Genomic DNA, 12,944 nt, shown 5'->3' with positions numbered 1-12,944 from the left:
GTATAAAAATGGCATAGTATAGTTAGGCTTAAAAAGTCAGGGTATAGTAAGTCATAAAGTCATAGTATAGTAAAGCATAAAAAGTCATAGTACCGTTAGGCATAAAAACATCATAGTATAGTAAGGCAGAAAAAGTCATAGTATAGTTAGGCAGAAAAAGTCATAAAAGGCAAAAAATATAGTATAATAAGTTATTAAAAAAGTCAGAGTATAGTAAGGTACAAAAACGTTTTAATATAATAAGGCATAAAATGTCATGAAAATGTCATAATACAGCAAATCATAAAAACATCATAATATAGTAAATAATAAAAAAGTCATATAATAAGGCTAAAAAAATAGAATAGTAGAATAGTAAGGCATGAAAATGGCATAGTATAGTAAGGCATAAAAACATCATAATATAGTAAATAATAAAAAAGTCATATAATAAGGCTAAAAAAATAGAATAGTAGAATAGTAAGGCATGAAAATGGCATAGTATAGTAAGGCATAAAAAAGTCATAGTATAGTATGTCAAAGTCATAGTATAGTAACGGATAAAAAGTCATATTATAGTAAGGCAAAAAAGTCATAATATAGTAAGGCATACAAATCATTGTATATTAATCCATACAAAATCATAATATAATTAGGCATAAAAAAATCTTAGTACAGTAAGGCATAAAACGTCTTAGTATAGTAAGGCATAAAATAGTCATAGTATAGTATGTCATAAAGTCGTAGTATAGCACGGCAAAAAAAGTCATAGTATAGTTGTGCACAAAAAAATGTCATAGTATAGTAAGGCATAAAATGTCAAAAAAATGTCATAGTAGAGTGAGGCAAAAAAAGGTCATAGTATAGTAAGGCATAAAATGTCATAAAAACGTCATAGTATATTAAGGCATAAAATGTCAAAAGAATGTCATAGTATAGTAAGGCATAAAATGTCATAAAAACGTCATAATATAGTAAGGCATAAAATGTTAAAAAAAAAAAAGTCATATTATACTGAGCCATAAAACGTCATAGTATAGTAAGGCATAAAAACGTCATAGTATAGTAAGGCATAAAATGTCAAAAAAATGTCATAGTATAGTGAGGCATAAAAACGTCATAGTATGGTAAGGCATACAATGTAAAAAAAAATGTCATAGTATAGTGAGGCATAAAAACGTCATAGTATATTAAGGCATAAAATGTCAAAAAAATGTCATGGTATAGTAAGGCATAAAATGTCATAAAAACGTCATAGTATAGTAAGGCATAAAATGTAAAAAAAAAAGTCATATTATACTGAGCCATAAAACGTCATAGTATAGTAAGGCATAAAATGTCATAAAAACGTCATAGTATAGTAAGGCATAAAATGTCAAAAAAACATCATAGTATAGTGAGGCATAAAAACGTCATTGTATAGTAAGGCATTACATGTCATAAAAACATCCTAGTATATTAAGGCATAAAAAAAAACATAGTATATTAATGTATAAGAATGTCAAAATTACATTGTATGATAAGGCAAAAAATGTCACAAAAACCTCATAGTATAGTAACGTATGAAAATGTCAAAAACGTCACAGTATAATAAGGCATAAAAATGTCATAGTGTAGTAAGGCATAAAAGTCATAAAAGGCATTAAAAACGTCATAGTATAGTAAAGCATAAAAACATCATAGTATTGTAAGACATCAAAAGTCATAGTATAGTAAGGCATAAAAAAGGCAAAGTATATGTAATCAGAAATCAAATCAAATTTATTTATAATTCACATTTAAATACAGCAAACAGCTCACCAAAGTGCTGTACAACATCAGTAAAACACAAATAACCCAGAGAACCCAGATCTGATGGATATGGACAGTGTATTCCACTGTCTGGTAAGGTACAAAAACGTTACAATATAACAAGGCATAAAATGTCATTAAAATGTCATAATACAGCAAGGCATAAAAACATCATAATATAGTAAAGCATAAAAAAGTCACAGTGTAATAAGGCTAGAAGAAAGTCATAGTATAGTAAGGTATAAAAATGGCATAGTATAGTTAGGCTTAAAAAGTCAGGGTATAGTAAGTCATAAAGTCATAGTATAGTAAGGTATAAAAATGGCATAGTATAGTTAGGCTTAAAAAGTCAGGGTATAGTAAGTCATAAAGTCATAGTATAGTAAAGCATAAAAAGTCATAGTACCGTTAGGCATAAAAACATCATAGTATAGTAAGGCAGAAAAAGTCATAGTATAGTTAGGCAGAAAAAGTCATAAAAGGCAAAAAATATAGTATAATAAGTTATTAAAAAAGTCAGAGTATAGTAAGGCATAAAAAAGTCATAGTATAGTATGTCAAAGTCATAGTATAGTAACGGATAAAAAGTCATATTATAGTAAGGCAAAAAAGTCATAATATAGTAAGGCATACAAATCATTGTATATTAATCCATACAAAATCATAATATAATTAGGCATAAAAAAATCTTAGTACAGTAAGGCATAAAACGTCTTAGTATAGTAAGGCATAAAATAGTCATAGTATAGTATGTCATAAAGTCGTAGTATAGCACGGCAAAAAAAGTCATAGTATAGTTGTGCACAAAAACGTCATAGTATGGTAAGGCTTAAAATGTCATAGTATAGTAAGGCAAAAAAAAAAGTCATGGTATTGTATAAATTTCTTTGTGTATTGGCAAATCTGTTTTTGCATTTGCATTTATTTTTTATACTTGTGGAACATGTTTTATATTTACAGACTACACATTTATGCATGGATTGTCAAGCTGTTCACACAAATAATATTGAAACAAATCTATCTGCATATTTAGAAAATTCGTTTTAGAACCAGATGTGACGCACACAACATTTGTTAATAGACTGGTAATACCAGTTTCTTTTATTAATAAATATAATGTAATAAACACAATTTGAGCCTTTTCCTCATATTTTGGGCTAAAATGTGCTTTCACTAGACACAGTCACAGTTTTTATATGTCCCCTTGATCCTTGTATCTATATTAAACAGATAGTAGTAGTTGTGCACATACACTTTTTATCCCACACATAACCATAAAATGACTGAAAAAAAAAACATGACTGTTGTAATTGGGGCTCCTGAGCTGTACTAGTTAACAGATTATTGAGAGATTATTTTCTAGATTAGTCCTGTTATCTAAGAAAAAAAAAAAAAAAAAGATTCCAGGGATTGATAATCCAGGCAGGGTCACCATCGTTCAAACAGCAGACATTCAGTGGGCGGGAGATTCACTCAGTGCATCAGAACAAATTATACAAAAAAAATTCTTTCATAATAAAATCGTCCTGAGTGACTTTGTCTGCAGGAGATTACGCAATGTACTGTAACTTTTTTACATAAATGAAATCTACTTTGAGTGCATACGCTGTTAAGAGAGCCAACAGTCACATGATGAAAGCATCTGAGGCTAAACTGTTTTGTTGTATGCTCATATATAATTTTATATTCATGGAATTACTGCCAAGCAAGATTTAAAGTAGCATAAAAAGGCATTGTAATCCTCACAAATAGGCAGAACCATTCATCTCTCTGTTCTACTCTAATTGATTTTTAGCCAAAAATGTAGGATTCATTTTATTCCATTTATATTTGTCAGCAAATACTGCAACTTCAATTTAGTTTCTTTTTCTGCTTTTGTTTTCCTAAAATGTTTTCTCACACCCTATGAAATGACAACACCCTTTCTGTACAGTATGTGCCTGTCATAATAAAAGATGGGGGCAGGTCAGAGTCTAGCGAGAGGCGAGCCTTGCACATCTTACATAATAGTGCTCTCTCTCTCTCTCTCTCTCTCACAACCTGTATATTCTGCCCTGCAGACTGTGCAGCAGACCTGCAGAGGAAATTAATATTTTAATCTCTCAGCCAGATTCAAAGAACAGTCCCCGCTCTCACAGGGCAGCGGATAAATAAGTCATGAGCTAGAGGTTTGTGTGACAACAGGGCTGGACAGACAGTCACAACAACACACGCTGGGAGGAAGTGCACAGCTCTGGGTTTGGCAGCGACTTTCAAATGGGATGTGAGTGACTGATGGTCTCTAAAGTTTCAGAATAAATATCCCAAAGCTGCCGATTTAGATGCTGAGCAACCAGCTTCATTATGCTGTTGACTCTGCATTTGAGATAGTGGCACCCTGCACATATTTAATTTACTGACAAGGTAAAAGCATTGCAAGGCTGCTTCTCCTCAAGACATAAAAATTAGGTCACTCCCACTACTTTACTGAGAGCATGATGCAGTCAGAGCTTCATGAATGGATGACGCCACACTGTGGTCAGTCTGAACAATCTCAACAAACGTGTGTGTGGTTTGTGCTAACTGTAGCAGACACTGCAGTTGTATTCAGGAACTAAATTACTTCTCCAAAAAGTGTTCTTCAGGCAGGAGTTGAAAAGCAAGATGTGACTTAAGAGGAAATGTGGCTTCTTATGTTTAACTTATACCTTATTCTAACCAACACAACAAAACATTACAGGACATACGTTTGGGGACAATAAATAAAATTCATAGATGTGAATATATTGTAAAATTGTTAAAAACTAAAAACCAGTGCTTGGTTTAATCTTCAATGTCACAGATTATTTGTCCACGTCAATCCACAGCACTGTTTCAGCACAATTCTTCCCTATTCATGTTACAACTTTTTCATTTGGTTTCTCATAAACATTTTTCACATACAGGTTCTTTTAATCAACAAAGTTCTTTCGTACATCCCAAAAAACATTACTGCATCATGGTGGGGGGAAAAAAACATAGCGTGAGAAAACTACGAACAAGGAATGGTACTGTCCCTTTAAGTTCCCAAGCAGATGTTGACATCCTCGTCCTCTTCCAGTAATGTCTCAACCCTGTTCAAATTTAATTAGTGAGAGCACACCATCCTCATTAAAGCGCAATGAATGATCAACTCCACTAGTCAATATCTCAGACATGTTGAGGGGCAGGACGCAGAAGTTTTTTTTTTTTTTCTTTTTAATTGGCCACACAAAGTTGTTCTTTCCTTGAAAACCAAGGAATTTATGAGGAATTTACTTAAAAGGACAGCAATGCAAAAGGTAACATAATGTTAATGGTTAACAAACTAAAATAACTTAAAATGTGTAGGAATGATAAACTGAAGACTGTACCATTATCCAGTCATTCTACAGATTTCTGTACATCACACTCTAAATGACTTAAGAATAAATCTGAATAAGTCATGTTTACGTTATTTACAGTTAAATGTAAAGCTTTGTCTCTTAGCGCAACAAAATGTTTTGTTCAGTAACTGCAAAGTGTCTCATTTACACTTCAATTTAAAAACATATTAGCTTTATAGGACCCATTATATCTGGCATTAACATGTATCTTGACTGATGTCACACTCACTGCTGTGGTCATCTGTGTTGCACCCAACATGAAGTCACAATCTAGTCTTGCAAACACCTCAAAAGGACACTTGAGATACATTAACAAACTCTAAAATTAAATGTGGCGCAAGATAACCTCCATAGATACCAATGTGTCAATAAAAGACATGGCAGGCAGCTGTGTTTTGGCTCTGTATTCCAGTAAACTGAATCTGAAATGAAACAATGTGACGGATCAGCATTGAGGGTGTTTATAGCCACATCCATGTGGAAATTGTACTATTTTTTTTTTTTTTACTTATGCCTCTCTTGGCAAAAAGGGCTCCAAACTCTGCTCTGCACTCCCAACACAAATGTGAGCAAAGAAAGTAAAAGCGAAAGACACTGTTTCATTTCAAATCCAATGTGCTGTAGTCAAAACATGACTGTCCGTACTATTACATAATAAGAAAAATTCCAGTTTCTTTGTGCACAGGAAGTAATAACACATAACACATATTATTGCTAGGTGAAAATGCTACAACCAGCTGGCCTGTGTTATTATACAGTATGTATATAAATACAATTCATGTTAACGCCAGGTATTATGAGGGCATATGATATCACTATTGTTATCTGTTAGCTCCAGTGTGGGCCGTGTTCCGGCCATTACATGGTTCATAATATCAAAATGTTCTACAAATGTCCCACATAAGTAAATGTTTGCAAAAAAATTGTCAGCTCTATTTCACATAGTTTTTTCTGGTATATATTTAAAAATCATGAAAAAAAACTGAGCAGTTTTACCCTTTTGAATTTTCCCAAATCAAAATAGATCATAGCATATGGATCTGACTGAGGATTTGTCTGTTAACTGATGTTGGGGGTGGTGTCTCTCCTACTTCCACACTGTCAAAGTGTTGTTTTCTGTTCCATATGTTGCTCATGCTTCAAATATTGAATTCATGTTTGTCCTGTAGTGTGAAGAAGAATGGTGGGGGTCCAAAGTCTTCTTCAGAAATCAGTATGTATGCAGCTGAGTGAAGGCCACTGGCACTCTGATCCCAAGTTACTCCTGAGTTAAATCCATGCATAGTAGTGGCAACGACAATGAGTGTGTCAGTAATCACAGAAACTGCTTGCGCTCATACCCTCACAGTCCATCCCAGACAAACAGTTAGTTCATTGTTCATTGTCTCAAACAGCCTGCTAGTAGTTGAGGAGGCGCTCCCTTTCTGTACCAGCGTAGCGCTGATTAGCAGCAAACACCTTTGCTTTGTTGACTGAAGGACCTGTGAAAGGAGTTACAACACATTAAATTTCATTTTAAATCAGAATTAAATCTGCGTTCAAATTGTATGCTTTATGATTTTCACTTTAACGTGTGACATTACTGACCTATATAGCTGAGCAGTACAGGGAGAAAGATGAGGCCGTGTGTGGCCCCCAGAAGCACGATGGCCAAGTACATCCTAAAGTAGAAGACCTGGAAGATTTGTGACTTGGAAAGCGCCAGGATTACGATACCTCCAAACTTTGTTAATGTGATCCCGCTGAATACCTGCAAAAAGGGAAACGTGTCATTAAATGTCATGTCACTGTGATCATGATAAAAACCAAAATTATTTTACACCTAACTTTTTCAGCTAAAGGAGATATGCAATTACATTTTCCTCAAAACGAAAACTTTGACTTATGCTGCTGTACACGCTTGTATACACTGAGATGCACATAATCGCTATGCAAACATTTTCAATCCAAATATTTACTTATCATTTACTAACCTAATCATTTACTCATATTGATAAAGCTTCCTCTCATCAGTGTGCTAAGAGGTAAAACCAGACTTACAGAACTGCCCATGTGAGCCAGAGCCTCTTCAGCCCGCTCCGCTCTGTTCTTCTTCACACTGATGGAAAACGCTCTCACAATGTGACTGCAGAACTCCACCGAGATACCACAACTCTGCAACGGAGGAAAGGAAACTACTCAGCACCATAAACATGGAAATTATGGAATGAAAGCCAACCAACCTAAGTTTGCTGTCTTGAAGTGAATATGTATGTGTGAGATTGAAGAAAAATCAGGTATTGGTTCAAGTTTTTTTTTCTGGCTATAACATTTTATTTGCCGACATAATTGCTGACATTTGTAGACTTGGTGACATTACTAGAACAAAGTCCCTTAGGGTACGCAAGGCGAGGGGTCAGACAGCCAGACAAAGTGTAAACACATCCTTATTTCAAAGCCACAATCTATGACTCAAAAGACCAAATAGTCACAGAGTTGCAGAGAATTTATATTAGGGAAATAGTAAAACAGACTTGCAATTCATATTTTTCCATTTACAAGTCAAACTGCTAAAACAGTTTGCATAATGTCTGACAGTAAGTTCAACTCAAGGCCCACTTTTTCACATCTTTCCTCAGAATGTTGAGGGGTGAATAATTTGTTTTACCAAAACATGCTAAAACATTATTTACAATGTGTCTGACTGTTTGCTAGCTTGTGTTGGTGCTATAATGAACTTTTCTATTGCCATGTTCCCAGATTGGAGCAATTAAAATGATGAGTCAAATGTAATCATATCTGACAGGAACTATTGCTATAACTATAAAAACATGAATGAATGTTGTAAAAAGACGTGATTTTCCTTTAACTTCAAAGACAATCCTTTCTTTCTGCTGACCTGGTCTTATTTAATTCAAAAGATGTTTTATAAAGTTTTTATTGCTTTGCTTAAAGTGCTGTGTAAGATAAATGTGAAGCGTTTTTCATGTTGCCTCTCACCATGACCAAGTTCACTAAGGAAACTGCATTGAGGCTGATACCCCACAGCCACATGACGCCGAACATGTTGACCAGGATCATGGCGATGGTAAGGCTGACAAGAACAGCTGACCACAGCTCGAAGCCCAACAACACCGTCGACACCACAAATATGGATGCAAGTGACACGCTTAAGTTCAGAGCTGTGTCATACGCAATGGTGAGGTACTGCTCGTAAAACACATAGAAGACGCTGTAAAAGGAAGGAAAATATGTATTAGTGAACAGCCACTGAGAAAATTGCCAACATTGTCCAGTTGCTTAAAATCAGCAGATCAGGGCGTGGCTTCTAAAATGATCTATTTTGTTTTAGTAATAGTAATATTTGTAATCAGAGGCAAATTTATGTCTGGTGTAGTGATGTATTTAAGTAAATGAGTGACTAATGAGTCAGCTTATTCCATCATTGTATAAACGCAGTAAATCTAATTTTGTATCTGCAAATCACTTATTCGTGGAACACTGGGTTCAACCTCAGCAGTGGTGGTGTGACTTTTCTGTGATATTTCGGGATACACTGGATAGGAAGGATAATTCAGTACTTCAATCAAACATCAACTCCATTGCCATTTATAATGTTTTCTTTCCTTTGTGCTTATCTATGACCTACTCCTCCCCTCTGATTCCCTTGAACCTTGTGTTCAAAACAAGCAGAATTTCAGATACCAGTATTTCACCTTAAAACACATACACAGAAAAACCCTCGAGTAGTGGATGGAACTAAAAACACCTGATAAATGATTTAATTTATGCAGCGTATTAAGCAGAGCAACAGGACTTACCTGTAGGGAAAAACTTTATGGTCCATGGACTGACTGATATTGTCAGCCAGATTTCGGGCCATTTTTAGAGCATCTATGAAGTCTGGGGATTCCTTCAGGATGGTGTGGTAAGTCATAAAGTAAGTGGCTCCCACCCCTGTGTTGTTCGGATACAGGTCAACTGCTGTGGCGTAGGCTGCATGGCCGCTGTAGGAGCATTAACCCATTGTGAGTGACAGTAAAGCAGGGGCAATTTACAAACCACAACAAAACTGGTCAACTGTAAAAGGGGTCCTTTTTAAACACATGGGAAAGGGAAATTAAAGTGAAAATATTCAATGATATGTCATGTGTTTTCAATAAGATTTTGATAGAGCTATAAAATTACCCTTTTCCACACTTGATGTTGGGATTGTCCGACAGGAACATGGGGAGAAACCGCATGAAGTCTTGTCCTTCAGGTCTCTGCTTTCCAGTAGGAGTCATGGGCCGACAGTGCACACAAGATGGGTTTACCACTGGAAAACAACATCAGGAGTAAATTCATCCATTTAACCAAAAGGTATTGGAGAAATATGCAAAATAACTCTGAGACAAAGCCATGAATTGAAAACAAATGAATTAACAAATCTGAAACAAGGTTGCACTAATTATAAATATATTAGAAAGTCTTCATTACATGAAGCATACAACCGCTATATCTGAATTTCAGTTCTGAAAAATGTAACACACGTCACCTGAATTATGATAACATTAAATTCTGTTTTGTGTTTCCTTATTTCTCCTGTTCGTTCAGCTAAAATTTGCCCTAAAATGCCATTTGTTTCACTGCATTTTGTGTATGACTGTATGAATTGACAAAAAATGTTGAACTTGTGACACCAGAATCGTGAGACAAGGGTTCAAAGTATGTTGACATTAGATTAAAATTTACCCGAGGCATTGCAGAAGGCCCCGGTGGTGTTGTAGTATCGACAGCAGGTAGACTGAGGCTTCACCCAGTCAAAGTAGTCATCCAGCCAGGAGGACGGTGTGAAGGCAATGGTTGTGCTGAAAAGTGAAAATTGAAGAGATTATAGAATCATAGGTTAGATTACAAAAACTCTCCTTAAAGTTTCAAACAGGTTCCCAGACTCTTCCTGTAGCAAATTTTTTATATTCAGTATGGATTTTGTCCTGTGCATTGAAACCACACATGAGCTAATTCGTTTATAGCTCAGACTTACTAGTCGCTGATGAGTGAGGCTGCGTAGACCTGCTGAACCAGGGAGTTGTTGTTGCAGCCCACTCCTCCACATACAACATTCTGGCCCTCTGGGCTACTGTAGTTGAGACCGTCCTCTACCACAAAGTACACTGGAGCTCCAGTGTGGAGATATTCGCTCAAGTTCTTAAAGTAGTCAAGCACGTATGAGTCCTGGGTGGAGAGACAAACAGTCATATTATACATAAGAAGACTGTTGTAAAAATGTAATCGATTAATCTTCCTGTATGACTGACAGGAGCAGTAAAGTACGCCGCAAAATAAACTACATCACAGATGAAGTATTACTACAAAGATTCAAATATAACCATTCTACATTTTTTTTAAATTCAAGTGGTGTCCACTAAAAATCCATGAACACACAGGTGTGATATAAATTGCAAAGACTTACATCTGGCATGGATAATTTCTGGTCCAGTCCAATCTCTACTTTGTTCACTACAGCAATACTGAAGGAGAGAACTCCAACAAACACAGCCACCTGAAGAAGGAAAGATGAAAACCTCTTTATAATGAACAACATGATCACTGACCAAAAACAATATTTTACCCATTGGAAGATATGACTGCAACTCAATACATCAATACTTTATCAGAATAATACATGACAGGAGGAGTCTCTCTAAAAATAATGTAGCTGTGGATGACTGGCAAAGTGTGACCGAGGTACTTACTATGATTGGTCGCACCCACTCTTTGAGGATGAATGGGGCATAGACTTTCTTGAAAAAACGGAAGAGGATGCCATCTGTCTTGCTTTCCTGACCTTCTGGCAGCTTCACACAGCAGATGATGTCGAGTCGATTCCCCTTTTAAAAACAGGACAACACATCATTCGATAAGTGTAATTTAGTCTGTAACTAATTTGAAGATTGAATCATTAAGAACAACCATGTGCCACTGAGGACAAAGAGCAGGTTTTAACTGCAAACACTCACTTCACTGACAATGCTCTGCAAACAATCAACCAGTAAATAGATAATCAGTTAAATTAGCTACTGTAATGATTAGCAAGATGAAAACTCTGTCACATATCTGAGTGCGACATTAAATCGGGGCTGTTAAATCTGTAGGAAAGCAGTTTCACATAAATCTAACAGCTCCTGACAATCTATAACCCCCGCATTCATCATGAATGTCACCACAGTCTCCCCTCAGACCTCACCTCCTGTCTTCTGGCATCTAAGCCAAGCAAGCTGACAAAGCAACTGATCTGCAACAGGAAATCAATAAAGACAGCCAAGCCGGCAAACAGAGAGAAAGTCCTCACTGCAGGCATATTGGAAAGGGCCCCTGTGGACGGAGAAAGTCAACAATTTTAACAGTTTGTGACTAACCAGAAGACTTTAGCCCTTTTTGAGTGCAACTACATCAGTCCTATCCACAAAAACATTCTTAATTTAAGTTGAACCATAATCATGAACCATACACATTTTAAAGTTTCAGTTACATTGTCTGTGTATATAAATGGAAAGCATTTAATAGATGACCCATTTTACCTAGGAAGAAGGCCACTGTCTCAGAGAATGAGGAGAGGAACATGCTGGGGGCAACGTCTCCAAGAATACGCCCAATCTGCTGGTGAAGTTCCTCATTTGGCATCCGCTCATCCCTCTGTTCAAAAATGCAAATGGTAATCACTTTTGGCCGATTTGACAAATTACTGGCAGCGTACCAAAACACTAATCTTGTTGAAATTAATATCTGTTTTTTCTTTTTTTTTTTTTTAAGAGATGCTGACAGCTAGCAAAACTAGGAAAAGCAACAGAAGTGTCACGGTTCAACTGAATAAATCATAAAAACTGATAATGACAATGTACATAAGCATTAAACCATTAAACCCAATGACCAATAAATGGATGATCATATGAAATTTTTTTATACATTGGGAGAATGGAGGCTACCTGGTATGTCTGCACTATAATAAAGATGTTGTCCACTCCAACAGCCAGCACCAGGAAGGGAATGACCTCAATTACAATGAGCGTGAGAGGGATACCAGCATAACTGAAGATCCCCAGTGAGGCGGCCACAGAGCTGAGCACAATCAGGATGCCCGCTATACCCAGAGAAATCTTAGAGTCCACCTGTGCGGGGCAAAAGATAGAGGGTGAGTCATGTTCTTCCCTGAGCTGCTCCCTTTCACACTTGAGCACAGGAAGTTGTCAAGCGAGATGTACTCGTTTTGTTGGACTAAAGCTCTTATGTCACAGGCAGGAAAGACAGGTGACACTGCATGAGTGAAACTTTCCCAAGGATGGATTATGGTAACCAACACATTGAATGAAAATGATAACGACATTGAATTGGGGCTTTGTCTCTTACCATCACCCTCCTGAAGCTGTAGATGTGACCAAGGGCCAGGGAGATGTAGATGAACATAATGGCATAGCTGATTACTATGGTCCTGATGTCACCGTCGCTTTCTCTGTCAATTTCATCTTCGACACTCCTCTCTGCACTGAACGCTATGGTCAGGTTGGGGTTTTTGAAGTTCTTCATGAATTGGATGAATCTGAAATGCACACAAAGAAAACACAGTAAGTACAAACACAAAGAAAACACAGTGACTTTTACTGAAGCTGTCTAAAAGTAATTTTAGAAACGCATTGGTGTCTCACTCTTTCTCCCATGCAAGAGCTTTTCCCAGCCGGACTGAGTCGTTCAGGTAGTTGTTGAGTGGAAAGGTGATCACTAGAGCGGTGGCATTGTTGTAGTTAGTGCCTGTAGTGTGGGGGGGGGGGGGGG

At 36.5% G+C, this 12,944-nt stretch overlaps 1 protein-coding gene across 1 annotated transcript in view; it reads right to left on the bottom strand.

Moving 5' to 3' along the window:
* Positions 1 to 4,543: 4,543 nt before the first annotated feature.
* Positions 4,544 to 12,944, bottom strand: part of npc1 (Niemann-Pick disease, type C1) — a 14,514-nt gene continuing 6,113 nt past the window's right edge. The window contains exons 11-25 of the mRNA XM_023403364.2: positions 12,818 to 12,920; positions 12,522 to 12,711; positions 12,101 to 12,283; positions 11,696 to 11,810; positions 11,362 to 11,489; positions 10,871 to 11,005; positions 10,588 to 10,677; positions 10,159 to 10,349; positions 9,867 to 9,982; positions 9,321 to 9,450; positions 8,954 to 9,139; positions 8,133 to 8,364; positions 7,194 to 7,307; positions 6,741 to 6,903; positions 4,544 to 6,634 (exon numbers count right to left, since the gene is read on the bottom strand). Coding sequence (XP_023259132.1) covers positions 6,552 to 6,634; positions 6,741 to 6,903; positions 7,194 to 7,307; positions 8,133 to 8,364; positions 8,954 to 9,139; positions 9,321 to 9,450; positions 9,867 to 9,982; positions 10,159 to 10,349; positions 10,588 to 10,677; positions 10,871 to 11,005; positions 11,362 to 11,489; positions 11,696 to 11,810; positions 12,101 to 12,283; positions 12,522 to 12,711; positions 12,818 to 12,920 — 2,159 coding nt within the window. The 3' untranslated portion in view covers positions 4,544 to 6,551. The remainder of the gene's footprint in view (positions 6,635 to 6,740; positions 6,904 to 7,193; positions 7,308 to 8,132; positions 8,365 to 8,953; positions 9,140 to 9,320; positions 9,451 to 9,866; positions 9,983 to 10,158; positions 10,350 to 10,587; positions 10,678 to 10,870; positions 11,006 to 11,361; positions 11,490 to 11,695; positions 11,811 to 12,100; positions 12,284 to 12,521; positions 12,712 to 12,817; positions 12,921 to 12,944) is intronic.

Source organism: Seriola lalandi, unplaced genomic scaffold (genome assembly GCF_002814215.2).
Source record: "Seriola lalandi dorsalis isolate HSWRI2012SDOR001 ecotype SW California unplaced genomic scaffold, Sedor1 jcf7180002054126, whole genome shotgun sequence".
In the NCBI taxonomy this organism is placed as follows: domain Eukaryota; kingdom Metazoa; phylum Chordata; class Actinopteri; order Carangiformes; family Carangidae; genus Seriola; species Seriola lalandi.
The sequence above is the reverse complement of the archived record's forward strand: the minus strand, read 5'-3'. Positions and strand labels throughout refer to the sequence as shown.